This window comes from Pezoporus wallicus, unplaced genomic scaffold (genome assembly GCF_028554395.1).
Source record: "Pezoporus wallicus isolate ANWC-B61680 ecotype Strahan unplaced genomic scaffold, APGP_CSIRO_Pwel_v1 contig_7461, whole genome shotgun sequence".
Classification (NCBI taxonomy): Eukaryota; Metazoa; Chordata; class Aves; order Psittaciformes; family Psittacidae; genus Pezoporus; species Pezoporus wallicus.
Genome location: NW_026637976.1, coordinates 1063591 through 1082520, shown reverse-complemented (window position 1 = coordinate 1082520; position 18930 = coordinate 1063591). Strand labels below are relative to the sequence as shown.

Sequence of the window (18930 nt, the reverse complement as noted above, 5' to 3'; positions counted from 1 at the left end):
AACCTGGAGGGTGTTTTAATTCACATGTAAACGGTGGCTCTGTGCCGATGCATTGATGGCCCTTGCCTTCAGTTGGCTTCAGTGGCCCGCTTGCACAGCTCTGGGATGTGCAGTGAGTGGCTGGGAAGCAGCTAGATGCTAGATCCTGAGGGTTCTTCCTCACCTCTAAATGTGACAATCCGTCTGTCCTCCCTCAGGGGGAGTGTGTTGCTGCTGCCCTTTCCTGTGGCAGCATGTGTCCCAGATCCCATCTGCTGTGTGTGGAGGGAAAGGACACCTCTTCCCTCTTGTTCAGGTGGAACATGGTGTGTGGGGGGGTGTTCTTCCTTCAGTGTGAGACCTCATCTCAAAGTAATAAACTCAACCAAAGGAGAGTCTTTTCGTCCTGTATGGAAACCCAGCTGGATAAACTCTGCCCTTCGTTTTCTGCTGGGATTTGGATGGAAGCGTGACACAGGGGAGGGAATCTGCTGCTTTCAATGTGTTTGAGCAGAGCAGGGGCCAGCCCATGCTCCTTCCCACCGGCGCCAGGAGGAGGAAGGAGGTTTTAGCTGTGTGTATGTGTGCACCAGAGATGTCTCACCGTGGGGTTGAAGGGTGCCCTTGTTCTGATCAGGATCAACTCAGTTAAAGGTCAGTCCTCCTCCAATCTGTTGTTTCTGTGGGCAAAACACCCTTTCCTCACCCTGGCAACAAGAGAAATAGATCCTCTTGGAAGAACGTGAGACTTCCTTCTGGTAGGCAGAGAGGGAGGAATGGTTGCTGAGAGCTCTTGTTTAACATAGTTTATTCATCTGTAAGTTGTACTGAGTAACTCACAGCCTCTGTCTTGCCAGACTGCATGAGTTATAGATGGCTCTTTTATGAGGTTTTGTGTTGACTCCTGTGATTAGTATGCGTTGGACATAGTTATCTTTATGGCATCTACTGTAGTGGAGGTTTTCATGCTCCTCTGACTTTTTAATTGCTTTCTGTTCCAGCAATCACTCAGCTGCCTGTCTTGCTAAGGAAGGCAAAGAAAACACAACCGCCTTGATAGAAACGTATAGCTCAGTGCGGAGGATCAGGTTCGAAACGATGGGGTTTGCCAGAAGGAAAAATGATATAAAGGGAGGATCTTTGTTCTCTTTCTCTTTTCTTTCCTGTGTGTGTGTTACACACAGGAGCGCTGGAAAGCTCCGGTATGTTGGGGTTCCATTCTGCTCCCACTTAGGAGCCTGTGCCTGTATTACAGGAAAGCTACAGGTATATAGAGTCATAGAATCCCAGATTGGTTTGGATTGGAAGGGACCTTAAGGCTCATCCAGTTCCAACCCCGTGCCCTTGGCAGGGACACCTTCCAGCTTTGGCGGAAGCTGTAAGTACCAACTTCATGGTTTGGAGCCATAGGTGCTGAATGCAGATCTCACATCTGTGTGCTGTGAACTCCTGAACGCTGCTGTTGGCACCTGGGGTTGCCACCTTCTGTTCAGCACCTCCTCTTGTTCCATCCTGAGCTGCCAAGTGGTTTCCTGTGTCTCTTGTCCCTTTGCTTGTGGTTGTCTGTCACCCCTTCCTGTCTGCAGAAGAGTTCTGTAGGCGTGAAAGGAGAGTTTGTCAGGTCTGCTGTTCAGCTAATGGCTTCAAGTTGATGAGGAGGGGCAGGGAGCATTTGAAGGCCCCTGTAATTTGAGTTATGGCAGTCATGGTTTACTGCATGTAATAAAACTTGTCATAGGTTTTGCGTGCTGAAACAACTGGAACTTCCAGTGCTCCCAGATGGCTGCAGAAACAATAGCCCCACATCATTAGTATATCATAGTCCTACATCCTACTTCATACATTACATTAGTATGTTGTTGGTGCATCATAGTCCTGCATCCTACTTCATACATCAGTACATCATAGTCCTGCATCCTACTTCATATATTACATTAGTACATCATTAGTATATCATAGTCCTATATCCTACTTCATACATTACATTAGTACATCATTAGTATATCATTTAGTCCTACATCCTACAGGGTGCCAGAGAAGCTGTGGCTGCCCCATCCCTGGCAGTGTTCAAGGCCAGGTTGGACACAGGGGCTTGGAGCAAGCTGCTCTAGTGGAAGGGGTCCCTGCCTGTGGCAGGGGGTTAGAACTGGATGATCTTTAAGGTCCCTTCCAATGCAGACCAGTCTGGGATTCTATGATGACGGCTGCACCTTCCTAGTGATGCCTGTGGGGTTTGGTTTGAGTGCTGGTACCTTAATAGATATAGTAGTTGAGAGTAATTGTGTCTGCAGTTGAAAAGTTCATGTGCTGTTTTATTGCTTCCCCTGTTCACTTAATCATACTGAGGGAGACCTAAGATGAATTTCCCAAAGCAAGTTTGTGCTGGTGTGAAGAAGGAAGGAACTCAGTCTGATGATGCTTTGCATTCCTTTAGGATGGATGAAGCAGAGCCACTCACTTCAGTGATGCAGCACTGGTGCTATGCTGGCTGGGGAAGCAATTGCCTTGTTCTCTGAACTTGAGCAGGGCCTGCACAAGAGGGGTGTTTAAAGCCTCATTCCATGTGAATTGTCAAGAGATTATTTTGGGACAGAAGGAATCTGGGCAGTCAGCTAGGCTAGCATGAGAGGGATGAGCACCACTCGCTATGGCTCCATGCTCTCAGCTCTGCTGTAAAGACATGGAGAGGTGGGTCTAATTCTATCAGAACAGGTTTGCATCCACATACACTAAAGCCAACAAAAGGTTAAAGTATAACAGTGTTGAGTTTGGGTTAGTCTGTGTCTCTACATCACAATAGGAGGACTCATGTAAGCAGGTTTTTAGTTTTCCCTTTAAATTTGCTGTGGGAAAATGCTTGTGGGAACCCTCTAGGATAATGCTGCTATTACAGGGACAACGTCTGTGGAACCAGTCTGTTAATGTGGGGGGGCTGAAGGATTTCTCTCACCCCCCATCTCCAAACAGACTAAATAGCTCTTGTAACGCCACACATTTAAGTGGTGGTGAGGGGAAAGGTCTGAGCTTGAGCGATGGAAAAGAAGGGATAGGATGTGCTATAGGCTTTGCCCATATGAAAGATGCGGTTTTCAGATAGATGTGAACCAATATTGTGTGTTAAACTGTGCAACTTCTCATCAGTTACTTGCTCATTCAGGGAATAAGGCAAGATAAACAAGAGCTTGTACTGCCAGTGCTTCTAGCCCTGCATTAAACCAGTAATTCACTTGTGCTCTGCCCTTTCTGACAGGGATTTTGAACAACCCTCTTATATTGAATAAACTGTGAGCAGATGTCCCTGGGGTTTGGCATGGGTGGAATTGAGAGTGAGGATGTTTGACATCCAGAAGGTTCTTCTTACGTTTTCATGCCCTTTTTGCGTGCTCATGTTCTTTTTCCTTCCCCCAGCACTAAGCCAGCCTCTGCCTGGAATCTGGGCAGGGCTTTCTTCTTCTTCTCACTTCTTTTCCTTCAGCCTGGAGCCCCATGGTGCTCTATTCTCTTCCTTGTATCACCCTTTGGTCTAATGTTGATCCCATTGCCCAGGACAGTATTCTTTACACTGGCCCCTTTTTAGTCCTATGCTTTGGATAGGAGGTAGCAAGCACTGATTCTCACCTCTCTGCTTGGTGGGCTCAGGACCCAGCAACGAGGCTGTATCCCACCATCTGCCGCTCCAGACAATCTGGCCAGTGGGGGAATCTCAATGCACCATTATTCAACCCCCTGTGTGAGGGTAAACCCGGGCGTTACAGCAGCAAATGTAGTGCCTGCCCCTTAGGGAAGGCTGTTTGGCAGGCACAGAGCTGCTAACACTCATTTTCCTTCTGTTTCCCTATTTGCAGCATATTCCCAGCACCCTCCCAGCAATTTGCTTTCTCATGGTTAAATAACCATTAATGCAAAGACTGCAGCCTTTATATGGCACGACTGCTTGTGTTGTGCTTTGATGCTTTAGCTGTGCCAGTTCAGTCCCAACCACTGACACGGGGATGCGCAAAGCCTCAATGCCTTCATGTTGCACAAGGTGTTTCCCATGTGGGGTTTAGTTTAGACTATTTTCCACTGCTTGGACAGAGAGAGGAGATGTTTGCACCACTTCATGGCTGGCACTTCAGCTGTCACTTGGTTCTGCTCTGTTTTACACTGGAGAATGGCATGAGGATGGGAGATGCCCAGGGCACGTGCCAGAACACACCCAGACAAATGCACATCTAATTCCCCCGCTCCTCCCAAATGCCACATCTGTCCTACCATTAAAATCACTGCTCCAAATGCTAGTGATAGAAAATTCCATTGCACAGTTGTGTTGGGAAGAGGCGGGGCTGGGGTCTAAGCTCTTGGAAAGCTCCTTGTGTGTGAAAGCTTATCTAGAGCATTAAGGGCTGTGCAGTGCTTCTAGCCCTCCTATATCAGAACAAGTGTGAAGAAACCAGGAACCAAGTAAGTGTAGGAGAAGGTAGAGCTGCAGACATGCTTGGCAGGTAACAGCTTGGGCATCACTGCTTTAAGTGAGGTCTAACACAGAGTCCTGCATCAACACAAGAGGGACGTGGAGCTGTTGGAGTGAGTCCAGAAGAGGCCATGGAGATGCTGCGAGGTCCTGCTTTAAGGTCCCATCCAATCCAAACCATTCCATGATTCTGTATTGCTGCAGAGTGCCTTCTGTGGGCAGCATTTGCCTTTCTCTGCTACCCACAGCTGCAAGAGCAGCGTGTGCCCTGGGGCTTAATCATTTCAGTGATGCTCAGCATCACTAGCTTTGCCAGAGAAGGCTCTGAAAGCTGGCTGGGTGGTGTGTGGTCATAGGGCCATGGTACGGTTGTGGGATCGATCTGGACTGTGACCCACTGTTGTTCCTCTGGGTCCATCCTATGGAGGAGCAGCTCCATGGAAGCCAGCAGTGATCTCAGCTCTGTAACTGCGCTTGCAGAGAGCAAAACCTCTTTTGACCTTCTGCCACCCAATAATTCTCCCTGAGCAAAGCATCTTCCCGCGCTGCTTGTGAAGTTCATCAAGCAGCTGAACTGCTTTTCCCACCCAAACAGACACTGGTCCTGCTTTGCTCTTTGTTCTGCACTTAACTCCCAGATTCCATTTGAGAGCATAACACAGACAAATTCCAGCTTCCAGAAGGATTTGGCTGTAGCCAGGCTGTGTCTGCAGCAGCGCTGAGCTCATTTGGGTGGAACAAGCTAGTTGTTGCAGAATAAACCCGTTACCCTGTTCCAAAGCTTCCGTCTCTAAATCCGCACAGCGGGGATTATTTGCTTAAGGATTTATGTGTGTGTTGGGGATCTAGTTTTGTTTGACCCATCCAAACAAGAACAAAATGCAGTCAACTTGCTGGTGGTTTGAATGGTGCCTGCAGCGTGCTGCTACCACTGGAAGGCTGGGAATGGCTTGGGACCAGCCAGGGCTCTGACATGGAGATGATGTGGGTAGAGCTCTGGGACCAGCAGGTCAAGGGAGGGGCTTCTCCCCCTCAACTCTGCTCTGGGGAGACCCCCCCCTGCAGCCCTGATCCAGCTCTGGGGCAGCAGCACAAGAGGGACGTGGAGCTGTTGGAGCAAGGCCAGAGGAGGCCATGGAGATGCTGCGAGGGCTGGAGCAGCTCTGCTCTGGAGCCAGGCTGAGAGAGCTGGGCTGGGTGAGCCTGGAGAAGAGAAGGCTCCTGAAGGGGAGACCTGAGAGCAGCTCCAGTGCCTAAAGGGGCTGCAGGAAAGCTGGAGAGGGGCTTGGGACAAGGGCCTGTAGGGACAGGCCAAGGGGAATGGCTTTAACCTGCCCGAGGGGAGACTGAGCTGAGCTCTTAGGCAGAAGCTCTTCCCTGTGAGGGTGCTGAGGCGCTGGCCCAGGGTGCCCAGAGAAGCTGTGGCTGCCCCATCCTTGGCAGTGACGATGGTGAATTCAAGCCACCATGTGTGTGTTTAATATGAGGTTACGGGTTGGTCAGCAAATACCTATTGTGGTTCATTTGGCAGTGTGTGATTCTAGTTTACAAAGCAATAAATCAAGCTTGTTGTTTCTTCTCTTTTTCCTATTCCTAGTAACGGCCTCCCCAGCTGAAGATGTCGAACAATGGAGTTGAAACAGAAGACAAACCACCTGCTCCTCCAATGAGAAATACCAGCACTATGATTGGATCGGGAAGCAAAGATCCTGGGACTCTAAACCATGGCTCCAAACCTTTGCCTCCCAACCCGGAGGAGAAGAAAAGGAAGGACCGATTTTACCGATCTATTTTACCAGGAGATAAAAGTACAGTATTTTGTCTCTTCTTCTAAACCTTGTGTTTGAATGTTGCTCTGAATGACCTTAGTTGAGCACCTGATGCTTAGTGATGGTTTAGGTGTTAGAAAATGTGTGTGTTTGTTTCCTGCAGAACTGTCTTGGTCATTTTGGGGTTCATAAGGTGCTGTCTGTAGATCTGGTTTTAATAATCATAGGATCGTAGAATGGATTGGGTTGGAAAGGATCTTAAGATCATCCAGTTCCAACCTCCTGCCACAGGCAGGGACCCCTTCCACTAGAGAAGGTTGCTCCAAGCCCCTGTGTCCAACCTGGCCTTGAACACTGCCAGGGATGGGGCAGCCACAGCTTCTCTGGGCACCCTGTGCCAGCGCCTCAGCAACTTCACAGTAAAGAAATTCTTCCTTATCTCCAACCTGAACTTCCCCTGTTTCACTTTGAACCCATCACCCCTTGTCCTATCACTACAATCCCTAAAGAAGAGTCCCTCCCCAGCATCCTTGTAGCCCCCTTCAGACCCTGGAAGCTGCTCTGAGATCTCCATGCAGCTTCTCTTCTCCAGGCTGAACAGCATTCTCAGCCTGTTTAGTAATGATTATCCCTGCCACATTTAATCCATCCCATTTACTCTCTTTTGGGCTTCTCTTTTAATTTCTTGGTTTTCCCTCTTCTCTTTAAACTATGAGAACTGGGACGAGCTCTGCCACTTCCCAGCCCGACTTGTGCAGAATGGTCTTTAAGATCATCTCTTTTGTACCGATTACAAGCAGGTCAATTAAATCTGGTATTGGCAAACCCTTTGATGGGGAGCAGTGGGAGGTCTTTTTGCTTGTTTTGCTGTTTTAAACAGCAAATAACATGAGTTCAGCATGACCAACAGGCCATCTCCTGCTAGGCCTGTCATATGTCACTCCATGGTCATTAACTGTTGAGTGTTTGGGTCAGGCATTGCCGCTTGCTGTTAAGAATAACCCATTACTGAAGATTCTTGCACATTTCTTGTGAATTAAAGGCATTTTCTGGTGTTAGAGGGACTGTAACAGATGGGAATGGAGAGAGGAGCTGTGAACTGTGCGTGAAACTCTTATTTTTAAGACCAGGGTATTTAAAAAACCCCTCACATGAATCTTTCGAAGGGATGTAAAGAAAATAAAACTCCATCCCCTAATTCCTGGTTCCTTTTTATATCTGACCTATTTTTTGGAGTTTCAAATACATCAGCTTTCTGTAGAGTCTGCATTGCAATGGTATCTGGACAGAGGGTAACTGAAGGCAAGCCTATGTATCTTTATCTTCCTGGGCTTCAGAAGGAAGGTTGCTTCCTTCATTTTTATGAGTGAAAAGACAAATTGGTGTCACTACTTTAAACAAGCAAGATGTAGGTTCATTTTCTACAAAATACCACAGCAGTCATAGAATCATAGGATGGTTTGGGTTGGAAAGGACCTTAAGATGATCCAGTTCCAACCCCCTGCCATGGACAGGGACACCTCACACTAAAACATGGCACCCAAGGCTGTGTCCAACCTGGCCTTGAACACTGCCAGGGATGGGGCAGCCACAGCTTCTCTGGGCACCCTTTGCCAGCGCCTCAGCACCCTCACAGGTTCTTCCTTATATCCAGCTTAGACCCAACTTTCTCAGCCTGTACCTTTGGCAACTTCTGATTGAATCTGCAATCCATGAACTCAATGTTAAATGTTTGCCAGATCTTGGGTAGAACTTGCCCTTAGGAGTATAAATCCTAAAAAGCTGCAGGATTTTTGTGTTGGCCTACTTAAAGGATTGAGGGGTTTAAATTTCTAAGCTCAGCAGTTCCAGACAACTAAGGGGGCTGGAGCAGCTCCTGTATGGAGCCAGGCTGAGAAAGTTGGGGCTGTTGAGCCTGGAGAAGAGAAGCTGCGTGGAGACCTCAGAGCAGCTTCCAGTGTCTGAAGGGGGGCTACAAGGATGCTGGGGAGGGACTGTTCACCAGGGACTGTAGTGATAGGACAAGGGGTGATGGGTTCAAACTGGAACAGGGGAAGTTCAGGCTGGAGATAAGGCAGAAGCTCTTCCCTGTGAAGGTGCTGAGGTGCTGGCACAGGGTGCCCAGAGAAGTTTTGAATTCCTCCATCCCTGGCAGTGTTCAAGGCCAGGTTGGACAGAGCCCTGGGAGCCATGGTTTAGTGTGAGGTGTCCCTGCCCATGGCAGGGGGGTTGGAACTGGATGATCTTAAGGTCCTTTCCAACCCAAACCATTCTGCAATTACCTGAAATGTATTAAAGAGTCAAAGAAATGGAACCCAAAGAACTGGATTGGAGAAGAGAGCTGCAGAAGTGAACGGTTTGGGTAAAATGAGCACAGACTGCCACTGAAGATGCCTGCGTTTGCTGAAGATTGGCCAACGTGGCAGATGCTTCGAGATATGAGAGGGTTTTGTTTAGCCAAGCTCAGCAGAGCCTTCTGTTGCAATACACCTGCCCCAATGAGAGTGATTGCTTCTGTCCTCTAACTCCTGTCAAGCAAAAAAACCCCTGAACGCTGTCACCTTCGCTTCACATGGGTTGGTTTTCATCTTATGAAAGCTTCTTCCAATCTCATGAGGACAACTGAATTCCCAGTGCTTTCTGCTGCTTTAATGTTAGTGAGATTCCCAGGTTTTCAGACACCTCTTTGGTTTATGCCTGAAACAATTTGGGTGCTGTGTGTTAGTTTGGCTGGACTCAAAGGGGAGTTGGTTTCCATTCAGTTAGAGGCATGTAACTGGGGCAAATCCATGACCTCTGGATCTTTTCCCCAGGGAAGTAGTGATTTGGGTTTAACCTCTGCTGGGGTTGCAAAGAGCCTGTGAAGAACTGAAATGCTCTGTGGTTTATTCTGCTAGTGAAGATGGATGTTTTTTTACATCCATCTTTAGTAGCCTAAGTGCTGCTAAAGTTAATGCTGTCAATCCCTTTGGAGAAGTGGTAGCTCTTTGGGCAGGAAGCAGTACTGGAGCCGGCACTTAATGAAGGATGGGTGGGAAAGAAGGTGAAGGGGTTGTGCTCTATGTAGAGGTGCAGCTCAAATAAAGTGGGGTCCTGCTGTGGAACCAGGCAACAGATCTGCTGTGGGCCCAGATCAGAGGGGAGGCCAACAAGGGGAGACATCCTGAGGGTTATCTTCTACAGGTCGCTGGGTGAAGAAGGCAATTCTAGTTGAAGGCTCTTTGGAAAGTGTCTTATCCATTGTGCTGCCCCTGTGCATGGTCAGAGCCCTGGTTAAAGGGCACATAGGAGCTTAAATCCTGGGCCTCAGACATGTTTGCACGCTTCCATTTAGCTATGGAAGAGCTTTTGCCTAAGAGCTCGTCTCAATCTCCCCTCTGGCAGGTTAAAGCCATCCCCTTGGCCTGTCCCCTTGTAAAAAGTCCCTCTCCAAACACAAGAATCTCTTCCTGCTTCTGTCCTGCAGTGTGTGTGTTGAACACAAACAGAGAGCTGGACTGACAAAGGCCATTATGCTATTTAATCAGGCCCTCCAGAACTGCTTTTATTGCTCTGTGTAGCTGAGGCTCGCTCAGGCCATCATCTCCTGCTTGGGATAAATTAGCAGTCAGCAGTGATTTCAGTTTCCTGCTTCAACAGCTACTGGAGCAGTTGGTTGCAGAGACATTTATTGGCATTTGGATGTGTGGCAGGAGCTCAGGCTGCCTGAATGTAGAAATAGAAACCACCAAAGTGGGTTGATTTCTGGGTAGCACCTTAATGCCCTTAAGCTTTTTTAGGGATACTTTCAAATCTACTGTGGCAGTTATTCTGGACCACATGTGGTTGTGCATCACCCATGCAGCACTGCATAGCACTGCTAGTACAGGCTCCCTCTTCTTCCTCACCTGAATGATGGGCTTCCAGGCTGAGCTGACACCTTACTCGTTAGCATGCAGGAATGGGTTGAACCTGTAGAGAGGGCTGCAGCCTATGGTGCCTCTGATGGCTCTCTCTGCATCTCTTTTCCTCTTGCTTTCCATCCATCACTAGCACGTGCAGCTTTTTCTGTGTACCTGCTGGATGCAGCTGCTTGTCCCGTATCTGGCAGGGCTTTGTGCTGCAGATGCTCACCGTCTGCTAACCAGCAGCTGCTCTGTCTCCTTCTAGCTCCCACTCTGTGATGGCTCCTCCAGCCTGGCAGCTTTCTCTTCTCCCTCTCCTTGCCAACTCCACTGCTTTTCTGTGATTCAGCTTCCCCCATCCCATTTGTTTGAAAGAGGGATCCAAAACAATCTGTTCCATCTTCGTGTCCCACATGGAGCATCTGATCCTCTTCTTTCTCCAAAATTACTCCGTGCAGCAGGAATGACACACAGAACAGTGCCAGAGCTGGAGCTGAAGGAAACGGGATGCCCCATCCCTGGCAGTGTTCAAGGCCTGGTTGGACACAGGGGCTTGGAGCAAACTGCTCTAGTGGAAGGTGTCCCTGTCCATGGCAGAGGTTGGAACTGGGTGAGCTTTAAGGTCCCTTCCAACCCAAACCACTCTGGGATTCTATGATTCAGTCCTTTGGGGTGAGTCCTGACCATCTCTGCACAACTCACCACCAGCAGTGCCTTAAATAAGTGCAATATTGAGTGTTAGCCTCAGAGGTTTCCGACATACCTGGGCTTTGGCATTCCTGCTGCCAAAAATGCACTGAGGAATGTCAGCCTCTTTGGCTTGCGATAAAAAAGGTAGCAGCTGGGAAGCAGAAGTGGTTTAGTCACTTCTCCTGGCTCTGCTCAGTTTGTAGCTTCAAGCAGCAGCAAATCCATGTAGAACATGGCTCTTTCTCAATCTGATCTCAAGTTCTTGAACACAGTAACTATGAAAAGAGAAGTGGAGTCCTTAATATGTGGTGGATCTCCTTTTCGGGCCCATGGCAGGGGGTTGGAACTGGATGATCTTAAGGTCCTTTCCAACCCAAACCATTCTATGATTCTATGGCTGAACTTAATCCAAGGCATGATGATAATCTCATTTGTAGACCTGACTTTAAAGTGCATCTGCTTTGATTTATTGCCTTTCCTGTTTCTTCTGCTCCTCACCTGGCCCATTCTGCCGTCTTGCTCTGCATCTTCAAAGCTTCGTATTGAAACTACATCTAGTTCATTTTGTGAGCTGGAAAATATAACTGGCTTTGCTCATATAAGATTTGTAGGGGATATGTGCTGTATTTGGGGAACTTCATAAGAAGTAGCTTGAAGGAAGCAATTAAAAAACAGTGTTTGTAGTTAATTTTGACCCTGTCTTAATATGAGGCGAGTGTATATTTAACAGCCCATAATATTTTGGTTTCTTAAAGTAGCTTTAGACAACATATCAAGAAATGTGTTCAAAACTGCATGGCTTCCACTTATGCCACTGTAGTGCTATTGACTCTGACCTGTGTAAGTCTGAGTGAATGTTTTAGGTACATAGCGCTTGTGCTGTTGAGTTTAGCCCAGCTGATTGATGCTTGACATACTCAAAGTACAGTTGCCTTGTCTTGTGCTTGTTCTGTGTTAATTCATAGAATCATAGGATGGTTTGGGTTGGAAAGGTCCATAAGATCATTCAGTTCCAACCCCCTGCCATGGGCAGGGACACCTCACACTAAACCAGGACACTCAAGGCTCTGTCCAACCTGGCCTTGAACACTGCCAGGGATTATTACTTATAATATCACTTCTCTGGGCACCCTGTGCCTCAGCACTCTCACAGTAAAGAACTTCTTCCCTATATCCAGTCTAAACTTCCCTTCTTTAAGTTTGAACCCATCACCCCTTGTCCTATCACTCCAGTCCCTAATGAAGAGTCCCCCCCCAGCATCCTTGCAGCCCCCTTCAGACACTGGAAGCTGCTCTGAGGTCTCCACGCAGCTTCTCTTCTCCAGGCTGAGCAGCCCCAACTTCCTCAGCCTGTCTCCATACAGGAGCTGCTCCAGTCCCTGATCATCCTCATGGCCTCCTCTGGACTTGTTCCAACAGCTCCATGTCCTTTTTATGTTGAGGACACCAGAACTGCACACGGTGCTCCAAGTGAGGTCCCACAAGAGCAGAGCATAGGGGCAGGATCACCTCCTTCGACCTGCTGGTCACGCTCCTCTTGATGCAGAACTTTGCATTAAAAACCCTGTTGTTTTGTGTCACAGAACTTTGATTTTTGTTGTCCATTTGCTGTGGCTGCTCTGAAGTGAGGTGACAAAGTTCTTAAACTTGCTGTTTGCCTGCCCCAAATCAAATCCTATGACTAGCAAAAAGGGGGGGATCGTTGGGTTGGTGAATTGGAAGCTATGGGGAAGGTTTTAATTCCTGCTGCATTTATGGCTTGTTCTTCTTGTCTCTTCCAGCTAATAAAAAGAAAGAGAAAGAGCGGCCCGAGATCTCCCTCCCTTCAGACTTTGAACACACGATTCATGTGGGGTTTGATGCAGTCACGGGAGAATTCACAGTAAGTGAATGTGGAGGAAAAGAGAGCTCTGTGGTTTGGCTTATTGCTGGGAGGAGCCATTAATCTTTGATGTAGTGATGCTGGAAAGGCTATTACCATCGTGCATTTGATCTCCTTTGAAACACATCTGCAGAGGTTACCCACTAATTCCTGCTGAGAGACTGTTTGTCAAACTTGGCACATCCCAGGAGCCCAGGCTGCCAGCCAACTTCACCTTTCCTGTTGTTTTGGCTCGTGTGGACAGCAAAACATGGTATAGCTCTCCTCCCTTTGCCTCCCTTCCTCTTACAGAGCTGCATTAGGTCCACAGCATACTCTGTGTCCCCCAAGTGGGGCTCTGAGAGTTCCCCTTTAGGAGACACACAGCCATGTGTAACTGCTGATGACAAAATGTGTGTGTGTGCTGGCCTAAGGCAATGTCACATGCTTTTATGGCTGGTTTTATTGACATGAAAAACACTATGACCACCGAGTTGTATTTCATCATCTTATGCTTTTTAATTTCATTATGAGATAGTATTTTATAGCAGCAGCAGTTGTTTGTGAGCAAGCTGGTTTTACCTGGCTTTAATATGCTTCTTTTCAGGGACTTTGCTCTCCTCACCTCATTCATATGTACAGTTGTTTTTCATGTCAGCCTCTAGACTTGCTCAGGTTAACCTAGATGTACCCAAGTGGTGCATCCAGCATCCTTTTGAACAGGGAGGGTAACTTTATGCCGGTCACTTGCCACTTCATCTCTACAGACTTATTCTTGCTGCTGCTGAAAGGGCACAAGTCTGCTTGTACTTCAGATGTGTTTGTTTTCTGACTGAAATGATGTCTCTGTAATGAAATTCTGAGCTTCATATGTGAAGTTAACATCTCTGCATTCCCAGCTCTGGTTACAATAGGCACCAAACCACTGAGCTCTAGTGCTACGAGAAGACCTAAATGAATGTTGCATGTCCATTGTGCTAGGTGCTACACAGTGTATGTTCTATAGACTTCCTTGGATATATGTAAGTCTGTGTGTTTAGGATGTGTGTAAAGGTTTGGGGGTTTTTTGGGTTTCATGCTCTTCCTGAAGTGCAGCATTTGGGTCTGCTCCTTTCTGGGTTTTGAGTTTTGGTCTTCAAAGGACGTGGGACTTGTCCACAGCCTTGTGAGCAGAGTTGTGTTTGCATGTCTGTGTAAGGAACATGTGACTTGTAACTCCTTCTCCTCTCCTTCTCCTCTCCTTCTCCTCTCCTTCTCCTCTCCTTCTCCTCTCCTTCTCCTCTCCTTCTCCTCTCCTTCTCCTCTCCTTCTCCTCTCCTTCTCCTCTCCTTCTCCTCTCCTTCTCCTCTCCTTCTCCTCTCCTTCTCCTCTCCTTCTCCTCTCCTTCTCCTCTCCTTCTCCTCTCCTTCTCCTCTCCTTCTCCTCTCCTTCTCCTCTCCTTCTCCATTTTCCCTGTTTCCCTCACAGCACAGTGTAGCTGTGGTACTACTGGGTATCTGTGTGCTGTGAACATGTTGGTCACTATGAGCTAACAAGGTCCATCAATCTCCCCCCAGGGAATGCCAGAGCAATGGGCACGTTTACTGCAGACTTCCAACATCACCAAGTCGGAGCAGAAGAAGAACCCTCAGGCAGTGCTGGATGTGTTGGAGTTTTACAACTCCAAGAAGATTTCCAACAGCCAGAAGTACATGAGTTTCACAGGTACATGCTGATTGTCTCATATGGCTGCTTTGTCCAGCTTTCCATTAGTCACTATGTGTGGGGTTTCCTTCCTTTAATCAACAAGTACATCTGTCTTATCAAGGAAGATGTGAGTGAGTGGCTGCTCAAGCATCCCTCTTTCTTCAACACGTTGTTTTATTGATCCTGATGCCTAGCATAGCTGCAAAAGAGGAGTCAGTCAGCTGGCCAAATCCCCAAACCACACAGGTTTTTGGAAGCTTCCAGCTGGAAGGCAGATCCCAGAGTGGTGGCATTGTGTTCCCAGTGATCCCTGGACAAACAGGCAGCTACATTTTGCACCAGTTCTGCTTTCCCAGCATTGTGTGTGGATGTCGCTTCATGCATGCTTGGGATGAGGGTCTCTTTCCTCCCATGTTTCATGATTGAGGAATACTCTTCAGCTGCCAAGTGCTTGTTTATTGCTGGCTGGATTCCTCTAAAAATCAGAGCCGCCAAGGTTCTGTTCCTTCTTTGCACGGATTACCTGCCCAATGGAGAACATCTCCACCCACCACTCCTTTTCTCTTTCAACTGTAACTCATTCCCTTTATATTAAGCCCTGCTTTGGCTCTTCCAGGAGGATACAGCCATGCCACCAGAACTGGTATTAGGAAGACTCCAGGCAGGGTTAAAAGCACAAATCTTCCCTGTATGTGTGTGAATAGTCAAACAAGAAGCCCATCAGTTGACTCGTGGGTTCCTCTCATTCTGTTCCAGGAAGCTGAGGTGGCTGAGAGTGAGCATCTTGCAGGTCTCAGGCTAGCTGCAGTGCCTCAGCTGGTGATCTAGCCCATTGGCAAGATTTTGCATATATGGATGGAGACAGTATTCATTCGGGTGTTGCTCTGGGAAGTTACACCCTCCTGCAGCAGGGATTTGGAGCTCCTGCGTTTATCTATCAGTTCTTTACCCTCTATTCCCATTTTTTTTACCCTCTATTCCCGTATCTGCCTGGTGTCAGCTTGTTCTGGGAATCTGGAGGTAATGCCAAGGTTTCAGAGCAGCCTTTTTTCCTTCCTCTTCCAAAGGGAGCTTGTCCTTTTCTCCTCTTCCCACTGCTACTGCATGACAACTCATTTATAATGGCTTTACTATCTCTTTCAGATAAATCAGCAGAGGATTACAATTCATCAAATACATTGGTAAGCCTGATATTCACATTCTGTCTCGAGCCTGGGGATGAAAACCTTGCAGAGAGTAGTTAACTACATGTAAACTTCCAGTTTGCTTGGTGTTTTAAAATCTGAACTATACACATTTGTATAGCGAAGACACGTTTATAAACCAAGGCATGCTCCTTGCACCTTTTCTAACCACAACTGGGGGAGAACCAAGTAAGCAGAAGCAGCTTTTATTAGTGAATAATGAATAGAAATTAGGCAATTAATAAATAGAAATAGTTGTGTTTCCATAGAAGTCAGTCTGTTTTTGTAGCTCGAATTTGACAACCACTGTGTCAGGTTTTATAAGTCTCTATAAACATCTCTGACATAAAACCCAATTAATTACCAACTCACTGTATCTGATTGACCATAACTAATGTTGGTTACTGTGGATTAACAAAACTAATCTCCAGCAGATCAGGAAATAAAAGGTTCTCCTTCTCTCTGCTCGACCTTTACTCTGCCCGTACCAGGGCAGGCACCACTCCTGTTTGCTTTGTTAGGTGCAATACATTTCTCTAGGTGTGTGTGAGATGGAAGAAACCAAACCTAATCAGATGAGTCATAAACCCCCACAATTCCCTCATCCCTTGCTTTCTCACTGCCATGCCATTGCCTGGAGTTGACTGGTTCTGCTCCCTTCCACAGGCAGCGTGTTCGAGATCTGACCATTTGGGACTCTCTATGAACAGGAGAGTTTTTGCTGTTGTTCATTCATTGCACATCCACCCTGGGGAGTTTACAGTAGCTGAGGCTGTTGGATTTTATAGTCAACCCTGAAAAAAGCAGTAGTTGCCAATCTGCTAAGATTGGTTTTGGAGGACACTGGATAAGCTTTAGTTTTGGGTCTATACTGGTAGAAGGTGTCCCTGTGCATGGCAGGGGGTTGGAACTGGATGGGCTTTAAGGTCCCTTCCAACCCAAACCATTCTGTGACATTCAGGAAGTAGGTTGTTTTTCTTGTTGCTTTTAACAGGCAAAGCTTTTGCATTATGTTATATATCATTAACACAAAGCTTTTGTTGTGTTAATGATATATCAGGGTGCTGGTGACTCCAAGTATTATAGGTTCAGTGAAATACTGTTGCTTTACCCCTCTTACACAGAGAACTTAATTTTGACACTCTTTCCCCCTGCCACAATTAGGGAACTGGTGATGCATGAGCAGAAAGGGTCTAGTGGGCTGAGGATCTCACCAAGTGTATTTTGAGATGTTGATAGTGTAAAGATGCCATGAACTTCAAATCCAGCTTCAAATTTAGAAGGTTAAAAGTGACTTTCATTTCTAACCACAGCATCGCAAAAAAAAAAAATCCAGATAATTTTCTAGACCACTTACAAAGCTTTAAAAAAAAATTAGAATTCTTCATGTTTTTTGTGAAATTTTCTTTTAGAAAGCAATTTTAAAAGGGATTTGGAAAGATTTTACCAGGTTTTGCTTCCAGTATCAATCCTTAGCTCCGTTGCCATCCCAAAGCTGATGATCACTCAACCTCCCAACTTGTACAGAACACATGAAGATTTTAATGCTAATTCAAGCAGTTAAAGATTTCTTTTTCCTTTTTTGCTGTTTGTGTGACCACGTGCAGAATGTGAAAGCTGTCTCTGAGACCCCTGCAGTGCCCTCAGTGTCTGAAGATGAAGATGATGAAGATGATGCAGCTCCACCCCCTGTGATAGCTCCACGACCTGAACACACAAAATCTGTGAGCAGAAATACTTCCTTCAGCCCCCACCACTGCAGTCAGAGACCTGTCCTGACTGTGATCCCTCATCCATGGTGCTGAGCCCTTCTTGGGAGCAGGAGGGAGGAGGTTGGAGCCATTCCTTCTGGCTCAGCACCTTTGTTTTATCACCTATTTGTGGGGGACAAAGTAGCTAGAGAAATGCAGCCCTGACAGCATCAAGAACAAGAACAATGTGAATAGAAGTGTTTAAATCTTCATCTAACATGTTTCTCTCGACAAAACTAGATCTACACCCGCTCTGTGATAGACCCTCTGCCTCCTCCTACCAGAGATGTGGCCACCTCTCCTATTTCTTCTCCCTCGGAAAACAGCACAGCGGCACCCGATGCGCTGGTCAGGAACATGGAGAAACAAAAGAAAAAGCCAAAAATGTCAGATGAGGAGATCTTGGAAAAACTAAGTACGTTCCTCCCTTTAAATTCCAGGTCCTGCTGTGTTGGTTTCTCAGAACTTTCATAAGCTGCAATGTTTTGACAGTCCCATTTTGAGATCCCTGACTGATGCCGTTGCGTTGTGACTGCGTGCCAAAACTGGGGGCAGATGTAAGGAGGGAGCATATATGTAAGCTGAGCACCTGTGATGCCAACTGAAATCCCCAGGGAGTCACAGCTCCTCAGGCTCTGCAAAACAAGCCCTGAACAAGTAACATCTACTTAACTGTGAGGTCTGAGTTTGCTCCTCATGATATTCTGTAGCTCTGGAGTGTGGATATTGCAGTGATAGACAAAGTGTCTAAAAGATGGAGAGAAAACGCATCCCTATGTTCACCTTCCACAATACCATGGTGTAAAGGCACTTGGTTATTCTTAAGTGCCTTAACATTGTGTGGGCACCCAAATTAGTGGTGGTTTTTAAGACAAATCCATCATGTTTCTCTGTTGTAGTGTCTTTAACAGTTCAAGTGCTTCCTAGTATTTCAGGGTTATGCTGTAGCATATACAACAGCTGAACCAGCTCTTCTGTGCAGCTGATTGCTATCCTCAGCCTGGGCCAGTTTCTGTTAGGGTAGAGCATTTCTAATCCTTTGAACTACTAATCCTGCATTAATTACAGCCGTGCCTTGCTTGTCAGTTGATGTAAATTGTGTTAGCACCTCTATGGTCGGGCTGATCTCCTGGGTTGAGGGTATAGCCCTGAAGGTCAGTATTATATGAAGCAAAGACTAACTGCTAGATGAAGGAGAATTTAATCTGAGGGTATAACTTAAAAGTAAACCAGCACCTGAGTACCTCATTCCTCTAAAGAAAGCTTCAGTTGAATTGATGGCATGTTAACTGGACCTACTGGAAAACTCACACGCAGTGTTTCTAAGTATTGACTTCACAATCAGAACCCAGGCACCATTAAGGATTCAAGCCATTTTTGTGACCAGGTAGGACAAGCAGGGACTATGGCAGGAGAAAAAGTGCAATCCTAATGCAACTACACTCACTTCTGCAAGGAAGAGGAGTGCAAGTGCTGCTCCTAGGAGTGTTGGGAGGCAGATGTAACTTGTGACACCCTCCTTGCTCCAGCAAGTGGTGCTCAGTGCTGAACTGGTGATTCTTCAGCATTGAGGATATGGAACTGTTGGAACAAGTCCAGAGGAGGCCACGAGGATGCTCAGGGACTGGAGCACCTCCTGTATGGAGCCAGGCTGAGAAAGTTGGGGCTGTTGA

At 46.9% G+C, this 18930-nt stretch overlaps 1 protein-coding gene across 1 annotated transcript in view; it reads left to right on the top strand.

Moving 5' to 3' along the window:
• PAK1 (p21 (RAC1) activated kinase 1) overlaps positions 1-18930 on the top strand; it is a 69813-nt gene that overhangs the window by 34128 nt on the left and 16755 nt on the right. The window contains exons 2-7 of the mRNA XM_057408558.1: positions 6030-6240; positions 12557-12657; positions 14193-14340; positions 15466-15503; positions 17114-17230; positions 17498-17672. Coding sequence (XP_057264541.1) covers positions 6051-6240; positions 12557-12657; positions 14193-14340; positions 15466-15503; positions 17114-17230; positions 17498-17672 — 769 coding nt within the window. The 5' untranslated portion in view covers positions 6030-6050. The remainder of the gene's footprint in view (positions 1-6029; positions 6241-12556; positions 12658-14192; positions 14341-15465; positions 15504-17113; positions 17231-17497; positions 17673-18930) is intronic.